At 39.3% G+C, this 12,952-nt stretch overlaps 3 protein-coding genes across 3 annotated transcripts; all 3 read left to right on the top strand.

Annotated features, from left to right (window-relative positions):
- Positions 1 to 1,074: 1,074 nt before the first annotated feature.
- GCK72_011157 (uncharacterized protein) lies at positions 1,075 to 1,448 on the top strand (the record flags this gene model as incomplete). The annotated part of the gene is made up of 2 exons (XM_053728260.1): positions 1,075 to 1,251; positions 1,305 to 1,448. 2 exons carry the CDS (start codon positions 1,075 to 1,077, stop codon positions 1,446 to 1,448), a joined length of 321 nt encoding a protein of 106 aa, XP_053587837.1.
- A 2,348-nt stretch (positions 1,449 to 3,796) lies between these two features.
- On the top strand, positions 3,797 to 4,675 carry GCK72_011156 (uncharacterized protein; the record flags this gene model as incomplete). The annotated part of the gene is made up of 5 exons (XM_053728259.1): positions 3,797 to 3,856; positions 3,902 to 3,964; positions 4,012 to 4,101; positions 4,362 to 4,440; positions 4,491 to 4,675. 5 exons carry the CDS (start codon positions 3,797 to 3,799, stop codon positions 4,673 to 4,675), a joined length of 477 nt encoding a protein of 158 aa, XP_053587836.1.
- Positions 4,676 to 5,528: 853 nt separating this feature from the next.
- GCK72_011155 (uncharacterized protein) lies at positions 5,529 to 6,799 on the top strand (the record flags this gene model as incomplete). The annotated part of the gene is made up of 5 exons (XM_053728258.1): positions 5,529 to 5,577; positions 5,623 to 5,798; positions 5,861 to 6,103; positions 6,149 to 6,316; positions 6,365 to 6,799. The coding sequence occupies 5 exons, from the start codon at positions 5,529 to 5,531 to the stop codon at positions 6,797 to 6,799; spliced, it is 1,071 nt and encodes a 356-aa protein (XP_053587835.1).
- Between the last annotated feature and the right edge of the window lie 6,153 nt (positions 6,800 to 12,952).

Genomic DNA, 12,952 nt, shown 5'->3' with positions numbered 1-12,952 from the left:
AGAATGAGGTGGCGATAAATGATGGACACTATTTATCTCTTCCAAACGGATCTTGATAACTCACCAAAACCGGCAAATTTCTCTTTAAAAAGTTTATTAACAAAAACAAATTTTCACAAGAAAGGAACGACCATGAGCCATCCGTTAGATGAAGCTTCCTCAAAAAAAAAGAAATGCCACGGTCATAGCAACCCAAGAGCTCATAAACAAAACAAGACGAGTACACCATGAAGTTCAGGCACCAAAAAAAATGTTTTTTGACAATCCCAGGAGCATCAAGACGAAGAATGTAGAGCAATCCTGTCAAAATTGCAACGCTTCAGAGTGATACAGGAGACCAACAGATGTATCATCTGCCTAGGACCAACACACACCATCAGAACTTGCCGCAAATTACGCTACGCCGAAAATCCGTGCTCGAATGAAGAATGAGACCATATGTCCACTGTCCACAAAAAAGCGGCATGAAGAAAGTAAGTAAAATTTTGAAACAAACCAGTTTGAGAAAAAAGTATTTCTTTCAGTAAAGACACCCATCTTTTCTCCGCAACAGAAATTTATGATTGTCAGATTTTTCAACTTTGAGGAAGCTTCATCTAACGGATGGCTCATGGTCGTTCCTTTCTTGTGAAAATTTGTTTTTGTTAATAAACTTTGTAAAGAGAAATTTGCCGGTTTTGGTGAGTTATCAAGATCCGTTTGGAAGAGATAAATAGTGTCCATCATTTATCGCCACCTCATTCTTCATCCCATCATGAAATACTAGTGCTCATTCTTATCGGGAGAACATCTTCTCCCCTTATTATGACTAATGATGTCTCGTTTCCGAGTTTTCCGTTAGCCTTGTATCCGGATTCTTCTTGACACCTCATCCTTCCTCCCAATCCTACCTGTCATGACTACGCGTGCTCATCTTATCGGAAAAACATCTTTCCCTATAAATAGTGCTCCACCATCCGTTCTCAGTTAGTCTTCTATTCAGATAGCCTACTGGATGGCTGTCAAACACGTGTCTCCTTATTTTTTTTGAATTCTGATATTGTTGCTATTATTCTCCGAGTTTTACTGTCTCTAATGGATTTGTTCTGGAACGGGGACTGTCTGGAATCTCACGAGAAAGCTTCCGGATTCTCGTTACCCCACAGAACTTATGACAAGCTGAATGGACACACATTGATGAACGAGATAGCGCAACAATCCCAATCACACAAAAACCTTGGATTAGAAGAAACAAAAAACTCGATAATTTTGGTGAGTATTTAGTTTATACCATTTCCCCTTAAATACATACATATAGCTTTCAGATAATGTTCGGGCTTCATCATGGTCATAATGTGGCCGGTGACTCTCATTGCTTACCAAAACGCATTAGTGATGGGCGGAGTGACATACAGAACTGTGATGACAAATTGGAAAAGAAGAAAAAGAAAATGTTCTACTGGAAATGACAGCTGCGACAAAAAATCGCTCTACAGGAAATGACAACTGTTCGTACCGACTCGTGGTGAGCTACGCATATGACGATTTTGCGGAAAATACTTGGGCAAATTTTACTTCCGAGCAGTGTGCTTACTGATAATCAATTTTTCGATTTTCCGATAAGTTAAAGAATTCGGCACTTGCAGTTTTCATATGAAAATCATCAACTTTGAGAGTGTGACACTGCCTTCCTGATGGTATCACAATACCGATTGTTTATGTAGTGTATAGATCATAAATGGAGCTTCATTTTTGTAGTTGACAACTTTTTATTAGCTCCTCCCACTTTTGAGATAAGCGCCTTTGAAACCTGCAGTGAGAAACATCGCGTTCACCTTTAAAGGCGCATATGTCAAAAGTGAGCGGAGCTAACAAAAAGTTGTCAACTACAAAAATAAAGCTCTACTTTTGATCTATACATTCCATAAACAGTCACTATAGTGATACAAGCAGGGAGGCCGTGTCACACTCATAAAGTTGACCATTTTCAACTAAAATTTGCCATTTTTTATGGGCAGTAATGTATTTTGGTGTCAAAACCGGACGTTTCGCAACCGGCCATTTTGAAACCAAACGTTCTTTTGGATAGGGATTGAAAGGGGACGAGTTGGGACGTCGCGCGTTTGACTACTCTCCGACAAAAATTGACTGTTGTCGCAAAGTGACCGGAAAAAATGCCCCATTTCGAGCCCTACTTTTGGAGAATCGGTCGCAAAACTTCCTTTGTGTATTTTGGCCAAATTCGACCGATGAACATAACACCAAAATTTTCAAATTTTACTTCCGACACCCGTCTTCCAAACCATTTCCGCACTGATCTGATATAAATCATTGGCAAGAAGTAATAGAGAATCCAGACCTTCACTTCTTGCCACCTCATTCGTCCTCTCAATACTACCTGTCATGAGTACTGTATTATCGGGAGAGCATCTTCTCCCCTTATTATGACTAATGATGTCTCGTTTCCGAGTTTTCCGTTAGTCTTGTATCCGGATCCTTCTCGTCGCCTCATCCTTCCTCCCATCATGAAATGGTTATCTTAATCTCCTCCCGTCCCTATAAATAGAGCTCCATCCCTCGTTCTCAGTTAGTCTTGTATCCGGATCAGTGCTGTGCGAAACATTTTTTCGGTGGTTTTCGAAAAATTTTGAGGCGAAAAATTTTTCGAAAAATTTTCGAGTAATTTTCGAAAAACCGTTCGAAAAATTTTGGAAATTTCTTCTGAATATTCAAAACTTAAGTTACAAAAATAGTGATTTTTCGATTTTTCTGAAATTCTGAACTCAAAAACAGGTTTCTATCAGTCTTTCTACGAAATACTTTCAGTTTTCACACAAATTCAAGAATTTTGGCCCGAAAAACACATTTTTCAGACAGTTTTCTGGAAACTTTTTTTTCTCGAATTTTTCGGTTTTTCGGTCAAAGTTTCTCGAAAAATATAAGTTTTTCGGTTTTTTCGGTAACAAGATTTCGAAAAAAAAAGTTTTTCGAAAATTTTTCGGAAACTTTTTTTTCGCACAGCCCTGATCCGGATAGCCTACCGGATGGCTGTCTAACTGCTAGCTTTTTATTTTCATTGATTTATAAGTAGGATTGAGTGTTATCTCTCTCAAAACGCACTTAATTATGCATGAACATTTAGCGCCATAATCTAATTAATTATGCGTGCTGCATATTAAATGAGTTCGGTAATAATTAATGAGCTTATGGTTGAAACTGTGTTTTCCCGCAAAATCTAATTAATTATGGATACAAATCGTTCCATGCCTCGTAGTTGGAACTCGTCATCACTGACCACTGAAAAAACAAACATTACAAAGAACATTCTAGAAAACAAAAATTACCTTCTTTTTTCCTCGGTTTCTTCACACTCAAACGACGTGATTTCTTTACAGATTTTATAGACTCTCCTTCGTCTTCTTCAAAAGAAAAAAAAATAATGAAATTTTACGGGGAAAAATAGACAAACCTCTCTTTTTCGTCGGAGTTTCCGGTATTATGTCAGTAAAGAAATGGCCTGCATTCGGATAACTCCTATTGACAGACGCCGGTGACGGATCGGTATAATCCGAATGCAATGGAAGAAACGTTATCGTTTCCAAATCAGAATAAAAAGACATTATTGCGTAGAGCGTGTAAAAAAAAGAGTCACCGCTCGCTACGCAACAAAAAAGACAAAATGACAGAAAATGATGTATCAATAGACAGAAAAGAAAAGTTTTGTGGGCGGAGTTTACTGTATCATGTATATCTTTTTTTTTATTCCAATTTCAATTTTCCAAGTTTAGCTTCACGAAAACATAGATTTTCAATAGTAATGCCATCTTCTCAAGCTAATGCGAATCTCATGAGAAGAACTCTTCTCGCCCACATTGACGTAAGTTGAATATCTAGGATTTTGTACCTTATTGCTGATTCTTAGACGCTCAATACAACCATCACCGATCTTCGCCAGCTGCTATCAAGAGCCCAAATTGGCAGAAATGTAGGGTTATATAATCTTTTTATTAAAACTTTTTCATTTACTTACAGGCCGCGCGGCTAGGACTGGAAGCAGTCCGTAGACTTCTACGCAACAAAAAAGATCAAGTACAACAACTACATACGGAAAGAGACGCCCTGGTAAGATTATATTTTCTTAACACAGGGGTGCGAGGCGTAAGGTCCGCAACGAAAAGTTTTGAATTTACCGACCGAGTCGCGATGCGTGTGCGTCGCGTTTTTCATTGAAAGATACGATAAACACACGCTAAACTTGAACTTGGCACTCAGCCAAGTCCGTTTTTGGCACCGTGCCAACCGCTGTGAGACGGAGCGCGTTTACGTGACCTTGCGTTTTGCATCCCTGTGTCTTAATTGTCTTTAATATAATGAACATTCAGCAAGACCTGCGACCTCGATGCAGTATCTGTCACGAATTGTACCGTGCTAATACGGACGACACAAAGGCCCGTATTTATCGTGAGTTTCAAAATTTTGAAAAATAAAATTCTTACTTTGTCGATTTTCAGCGTGTGGTCACTCGGCTTGTAGTTGGTGTATAAACCAAATGATAAATACACGCAATGCGGAAGCGGCCACAAACCCAAGAACCAATCGGAACATCATCAAATGTCCTCATTGCCGTGAGGAGACAAAGATGATCCAGCCAGAGGCCGAAAAAATGATAAGAAACGTTGCCTTAGAGCAACAATAAGTTGATTCTTTTTTTAATTTTTTCTTCTTCATTCTTGTTATATATTTATTTTTCTTAAAAATGTACACACTTATCAATAAAATGTGAGTAATGACTACTCTAGACATTTATCCCCATCTAATCTTCAATTATTTGTGACGCGTTTTCGTAAAGTCACCAACACAATGCACCACATTTCTTTCCACTTTTCGATAAATCAAAGTGATTTTACTCAACTTTTCGATACATCACTATTTTACTTAATTTTTCGACAACTTTTGTGCTTTTTCTCAAACTTTCCGACAAAAGTACATACAATTTCCACACTTTTCGACAAAATTCAAGTGATTTTTCTTCCACTTTTCGACAAATATATTGATTTTTCACAAACTTTTCGATAAATATAGTGATTTTTCACAAACTTTTCGATAAAATTCACGCCCCAAGGCGTAAAACAACAGAATAGGGGGGTATGTGAGCCGGAGCCTCCCCACAAGGGAGGCATAGGCGAAACAGAGAAATAGCTGGTCATCCTCTAGAGCACCTAAGGCACACCAGCCCTGTGTCTCCTCTTTCCGCCCTTAGAGCGCCTAAGGCGCACCAGCATGTCTGTGTGTCCGGATGTCCTCACGGGAAAGAGGCATACGGGTCTCCTCCATCGAGCGCCCGACACGTGCCGAGGCACGCCTGACCATCTGTGTGTCGGTTTGTCCTTGTATTTCGCAATAGCAACAATATTTGAATTATCATAAATCGCGTGACAGATGATTGACATGATTTATACAAATGGTATGAATTATTAATTAAGGCACCACCCTTTAAAACCCCTTATGCGCGCGAAAAGGTTCATTATCGTCTGGACTTATTGTACTGAATGGACGCTAATACTTCTTCTTCTTCTGCCGCTTTGGCTCCCGAGAATGGTATGTTTTTTCAACTTTTTTCTTTTCACATTTCCGTTTTTGTAGATGCTCTTGTTGGAAAGACGTATCCAACAGACGCCGAGTTGGCGTTTTTCGACAATTTCGCCACTGTTGTTGATGGATCTGATCTGGTCCGATCAACGACTGAAACTCTGAAACTCCCCCCGACACGTATCAAGTTGAAAAACTTGGACAAACTACCAACATCCAACACGTTGGATGTAAATATTGGAATCTTATTCGATATCTTCATCCGTTGGATGTTGATGAAGCCTGCTTGAAGACAACGCGATTCTGGTTAAACCTTCGACACCCCGGATACGAAAAAGCTCCAACTGGATTCTGGATGCCACATCGGACATATGATAAGTTAAATGGCCACACACAGATGAACGAGATCGCCAGACATTCGCAATCAAACCGAAACCTCGGATTGGACGAGACGCTCATTCTCTCAATGCGAATTTTTACAAAGGACAAGAAAGCATTGCCTGGTCGTGGTCACCGAGTTCCCGAGGAAATACGCGTAAGTAGTTAAAACACTGTTTCTCTATACAAATGTAGCTTTCAGAAAATGTTTGGTCTCCATCACGGTCACAATGTTGTAGGAGACTCGCATTGTCTTCCAAAAGCTCTAGCAATGGGAAAGCTATGGAGCGATATGCATAGCTGTAGCGACCCTAGCGAGAAGAAGACAATGGCCAGCAAACTACAAAAAGTCATGAGAAAAACCGGAAAGGTTAGATAATTATTTTAGAAAAAATCCTATTAAAACCAATTGTTTCAGACATTCGACGGTAGATGTAGAATCCAAATGGAGCGTGCAATGGACCTATTAGAAGAAGCTGGTATGGATATTGACCAAGAAGAGCACACCCTCGAGGATTTGGAGCAGTTGGCAGAGTACCTAGATGAATACCACATTTGTGTTTGGGAGGTGCCACCCCATTTTCCATTTCCAGTGGTCAGAGAGGAATTCAACAAGGGAGCAGAGAATTTTATCCCCCTCTTCTACCACAATGGTCATTATGATCACTTTCACCCATCGGTCGAGAATGTCCAAGCTCGTTTCTGCTTCCGTTGCCACAAAGTTGTCGGTGCGAACCATGCTAGAACATGCGAAACCAAATGTCGAAGATGTGGAGAAACGAATGTGAACCAGAAGGAGTCTCAATTTGGTGTGAAAACTAGGCGTTTAAAATGGATAATGCGTACGCATTGACGATCCACAAAGCACAAGGAAAGACTCTGATGAATGTCATACTTGACACATCATTGTCTCGTTCGGCCAAAGAAACATCAGATTTCATGAAGCCAGGGGCATTTTACACGGCGGCGAGTAGAGTAACCAAAGGCTCCAATTTCCACATTACAGAACTATGGCACGTTCAAAATGTCGGTGAATTGGAACGCCTCATATTACCGCGCCAAGACGCCCTTAAGGCCTTGGCTGCAAAACGCCAAAACTAAATTATGAAACAATTGTATTTTTTACTCCTTATCAATTTCGTTATTGTATATTTATTTATTTATTTAAAATACGTACGTGAAAATATTGTTATTGTATTACTGTATATTTATCAATTTTTAAATAAAAAAACATGTAAACTACAAAAATGTCGTCAACTACAAAAATGGGGTGTATGTAGAGCAGAGATGTTGGGAAGTGAAAATTTTCTTATCCGGAAGTCGGAAGTTGGAAGTGATTTTTCTTATCAGGAAGTCGGAAGTCGGAAGTCGGAAGTAAAATTTCTTATCCGGAAGTCGGAAGTCGGAAGTCGGAAGTGAAAAAACGCCAGGAAGTCGGAAGTCGGAAGTCGGAAGTCGGAAGTTGGAATTAGATTTTTTCGCAAATATTCAAAAACTCCAAGAGAAAAATCATAAAATTGCCGAAAATCAGTGGAAAATTAGTTTTTGGCTGAAGAAAAGCCTATTTTCTGTCCTTTTAGACCATTTTTCCATGTATTTCTGCGAAATTTACTTTTCCGAAATTCCACCGTTATGGAATGACGGAAGTCGGAAATAAAATTCCTTATCCGGAAGTCGGAAGTCGGAAGTCGGAAGTGAAATTTCTTATCCGGAAGTCGGAAGTCGGAAGTCGGAAGTGAAAAAAAGCCCGGAAGTCGGAAGTCGGAAGTCGGAATTCCCAACAACACTGATGTAGAGCATAGTTGTCCGGAATCCGGATTCCGGAATTTCGGGATTTTTTTTGACATTCCGGTTCCGGATTCCGGAAATAAAAAAATCTCATTCCGGTTCCGGATTCCGGAATTTGAAAAATCGCATTCCGTACAACTCTGATGTAGAACGCCTCCTTCCTTTTCGACAAATCATCGACCCGAGGCGTAAAACAATAGATTGCTCTAAAATCCACAATAGTTTCTTATCTAGTTGTCTAACAATTCAATAACATGTGAGTTATGTCTAGTCTAGACATCTATCCCCCCCCCCCCCCCCCCCAATTTTTTTCAATAAATTTGTGTGCAGTTTAATCATTTTCACCAAATAATTAAACTGCTGTCTACTTTTCGATGAAAATACATACAATTTCCACACTTTTCATTGAAAATACATACAATTTCACTTTACTTTTCAACAAAACAACGCCCCAAGGCGTAAAACAACAGAATAGCGGTATGTGAGCCGGAACCTCCCCACAAGGGACGCATAGGCGAAACAGAGAAATAGCTAGTCATCCTCTTGAGCGTCGAAGGCGCACCAGCATGTCTGTGTGTCCAGATGTCCTAACGAAGAGGAGGCCTGTGCACCTCTCCTCCCCATCATACTTGCAAACCGGGCCGAAACGGGCCGACCCGGGCCGGCTCGTAACTTGCTTCAAACGCAATATTTTGAGCTGAAAAATATACCAAAATGTAGATCTCGACGAGTTCTATGTCCGTGACCTACTGCGGGCCGGATGGTTATTCGTTATTGTGCCGCGGGCCGGGCTAGAATGGCTTTTTTGGCCGTTTTCGCTTTTTTTGGCACTTTTTCCCGGCCCGCGGCACATTAACGAATAGCCATCCGGCCCGAATTACATCAGTGACATAGAACTCGTCGAGATCTACATTTTGGTATATTTTTCAGCTCATAATATTGCGTTTGAAGCGAGTTACGGGCCGGCCCGGGTCGGCCCGTTTCGGCCCGGTTTGCAAGTATGCTCCCCATCCCTCCCCTTTCCATTGAGCGTCGAAGGCGCACAAGCATGTCTGTGTGTCCGGATGTCCTCACGGAAAAGAGGCATACGGGTCTCCCCTTATCCATTGAGCGCCCGACGCGCGCCCGAGGCACGCCTGACCATCTGTGTGTCGGTTTGTCCTTGTATTTCGCAATAGCAACAATATTTGAATTATGATAAATTGCGTTACAGATGATTGACATGTTTTGTACGAATGGCATGAGTTAATAATTAGGTAAACGCCCTTTAAAACCACTTATGCGCGCGAAAAGGTTCATTATCGTCAGGACTTATTGTACTGAATGGACGCTAATACTTCTGCCGCTTTGGCTCCCGAAAATGGTATTTTTTAAACATTTTTCTTTTCGTATTTCCGTTTTTTGTAGATACTCTTGTTGGAGATACTTTGTAGATACGTTTGTAGATACTCCTTTCGAAAGGCGTATCCAACAGACGCCGAGTTGGCGTTTTTTTGAAAATTTCGCCACTGTTGTTGATGGATCAGATCTGGTCCGGTCAACGACAGCGGAAAATAAATAAATTTCTGAAGATTTTTCTGCTAAATTCTCAGGCAACTCGATATTAATCTAATGAGACGCCACACTAATCTAATCACAATCTAATTAGATTAGCGGATTTTGCTTGCGCAAACTTCGTTCGCGCCATGGATCCAAGAATAAGTCAGTACAAAACGCGCAAAATGTCTTTCAATTTTTGTTTTAATGTTTTTTTCTAAGTTTTAATTCTCTATTTATGTCTCGAAAGTCTGAAATCGTTGCGAACTAATTTCGTTTGCGGTTTTATCGACTTTTTCACGATTTTCCATTATTAAAAATTATATTTTTCGGTTTCTATGGCTCTTCAAGTCTTCAACTGCAGTCTTCACTCTTCCACAACTTCAATTAATTCAATTTGGTTTGGAAGAAAAGTCAACATTGCGATGAAATAGAGAATAAACTCTTTGGTAAGCAAATTGTTTCTCTTACAATTAGCCGTGAATAATAGTTCATTGTTCAGGTATAAACGTCTACTTCTTCAACATCAGCGCTCTCTACACAAGCTTCGAAAGAAGATTCTTTTGTGAGTTCTGACATCAAATAGTTTTTTGGTAATAATTTCGTTCATTTTACAGAAAAATTCGCTGAGTGGACGACAACGGGAAGCAACCGGACAGAGGACAACTTGGATTTTTTCCACTTGCAATGAATTTGCGACTAATTTCTAAAAAATTTTTCTGTTATATTTTTTGTACATTTTGATTGTCAGAACTCTTGTTTTTATTCGAATAAATTTACTATTTCTTATTTTACCTAAAGAATTTTCAAATGTTACAACTAATTACACAAGATTCCACGTCAATCTAATGAGATCGCGCGCCAATCTAACTAGACGGTACGCTAATCTAATTAGCTGCGGCGCTAATCTTATTATGCCAACATTGCATCTAATCTAACTGACGCCGTAGTTCATTAGATTAATATCGAGTTGCCTGAGTTAGTATATTTCAATTACTTGCATACTTTTAACGCGGAAAAACGCCAGAAAGAGCACGAACTCACTAAATTGATATGAGTAGGTGTTCAGCGCTGCTTAACAGCGCTAAAATTTAATGATAAACTGCACGCGGCGAAATTTTGGAGTGTCGTACCAATTGTTAGCGCTGTTAAGCAGCGCTAAAATCTTCAGCGCTGTTATTCGAGCTCCAAATCGAGGCTTCAAAGCGTGTGGAAGATTTGAAAGTGTAAAAATTTAATTAAAAATCACTGGTGTTGACTGGAAAATGCATAATTTCAGCAAAAACTCTTAATTTTCAAACGAGATAGCGAAAACTTGGCTTCAGAGCTGCTGTTGAGTCTTTATTATCCGTGATCCTCATACGATTTGCTGATATTTCTCTTGCTTATGAAGAACAGCTCGGTTTTATCCAAAAAAAAGCACCTTTAAGAACTGTGTTTCTCTTTACCAACATTTCATCAACATTTTTCAATTTCTCAGTTAAAAATTTTAATCATTTTGATAAAATTTCAAAGACAAAATACAACTTTCCTTTATTTTCCTTCCAAATCTCGTAGAAATGTGATCTTCCAGACACCGGTGTTTTTTTTCTGGCTTTTTTCGTTGCGTCGAAAGCTGATGATAGCGACGGAATTCTGAAAAAACAAGCGGAGAAGAATTTTGAGTTCAATTCCGACTAACCGCTGATCCTGTAGATGGAACCGTCGTTTCGCCTCTCCTTCAGACATCTAAAAGAAAAAGAAATAAGAGATTTGAGAGAAAAAAACCTGGGGAAAATCGAAGGAAAGAGAGATTTTCGTAGCTTGACAGCTCAGCAGAGCACAGCTTTTCGAGTTTTATGCCAAAAATCTAGAATTTTTCAATGCTTTCAGTGTCAAAGCTTCCATTTTGGATATTTTCATATAGATTTCATCAAAAAATCGGGAGGAAACGCGAGAAAAACTGCAGAAACACACAAATTTTTTGCGCTGTGAATGGCTGATTAGCGCTGCTTAACAGCGCTAAAATTTAATGATAAACTGCACGCGGCGAAATTTCGGAGTGTCGTACTAATTTTAGCGCTGTTAAGCAGCGCTAAAATCTTCAGCGCTGTTTAGTGCGTCTCTTGCGTTTCTTCGTGATTTTGTGCTCGTTTTTTAGAGTTTAAGAGAATGAAAATTTTCAAAATCGCGAATTTTCATCTGTATTCTCACCTTTTAATCATTTTCAAGCATGACGCTGTGCAGGAAGCAAAGAAAAGCGTTCTTTTCAATTTCCCAATAAAATGAAGGATTTAAACGTTTTTAACGCATTTTTAACAGAAAAAGGAGAAAAAAAAAACAAAATTTATAACAAAAACAACAAAAAACATGGAGAACAAAGTAACAACAAATTGACAATAAGTTAACAGGTAAAATGATTATAAAAAGAGGATTTCATTGTTTTCTTTCGAGGTGAACGGACTTCTCTCGGTATTCGAGTTCGTAGAATTCGTTTGTTCCCGAAATCCGATAACGACGAAGCAACGGAAAGTTCGGAACCATAGCCTTCGGTTCATTGAAATACTTCAAGATTTGTTTCAAAGCGTAGAGAACGCATTTTTGAACTTTGCCTTTTTTCATGAGTGTCTGAAAATAACTAGAGAATTGGATACTCTTCGTTGAATTCCAAAAGAAGCTAACCTTGAGAAATTTCGATTTCGCACTGTCTGAATGCTTTCCTCTGAGACGCAAAGTGAATCGTGGGCAATTGTATAAAGCATTCAATGGAAATTTTGACGTTTCAATATACACCATTTTAGCTGATTGACACTGCTCAGATTTAATAATTTCATAGAACTCTTCGCGTGTTGGATTCACCGGGAACATTTTGATCTCTTCAAGCACTCCGGGAATCATAAAATGCAAATCAATTTTAGATGAACGGTTATATCGAAATTCGACGTTCTTGACATAAAGTTTATGATTTGAATTGTCCAGTTCTCTGATCAATTCCTTCCAATTGTCATCTTGTTCCTGAATCGTCAATTTTTCCAATCGGAGATTCGGGAGCTTCAGCACACTCAACACGAAACAAATACAATTGCGGGTAGAACCAGAACAGAATCTCTTAATGGCTCTCCAGTCATTCACAGTGCTATAAGAAATCTCGGTCAGTCTCAGCTTGCAGTTATCGACTTGAAATCGAACATCCTTGCACACATTTCGGAGTCGCATTCTGAATAATTGGCTTATTGCATCAAATATAAATGCGTCATGCTTACTTGTCTTCTAACTTCAAGTATTCGCCAATGTTTTCGAAAATGTCCAACGGTAAATCGGCGAACGAGCGGTATTTCGGATCGGAACTGAAATTATCAAACTGTGAATATTGTTAGTATTCTAACAGGGGAAGCGCCACTTTCAAAGGACTTATAAATTTGGTAACACGTGTTTTCACCCACGAGGAGTCCATTTCTGTAGTTTAAACCTGCTAAATATCTCTGCGAACCGAGTTATGAGCTCTCAAACTTTTCATATGGTTAAGATTTTTCACGTGGAATTCCAAATCGGCTGTATATCATGCTTGTTCGGAAATATTAAAATTTCGGAAGATCGGAAACGACAATTTTTTCCGATTTTCCTTTTCGGTAAACCGGATATCCGAAATTTTTTTCGGAAAAACCGGAGTTTGAGAGCTCATAACTCGGCTCGTGGATACATT

This window comes from Caenorhabditis remanei, chromosome III (assembly GCF_010183535.1).
Source record: "Caenorhabditis remanei strain PX506 chromosome III, whole genome shotgun sequence".
NCBI lineage: Eukaryota > Metazoa > Nematoda > Chromadorea > Rhabditida > Rhabditidae > Caenorhabditis > Caenorhabditis remanei.
Note: the sequence above shows the minus strand (reverse complement) of the source record. Positions and strands in the feature narration are given on the sequence as shown.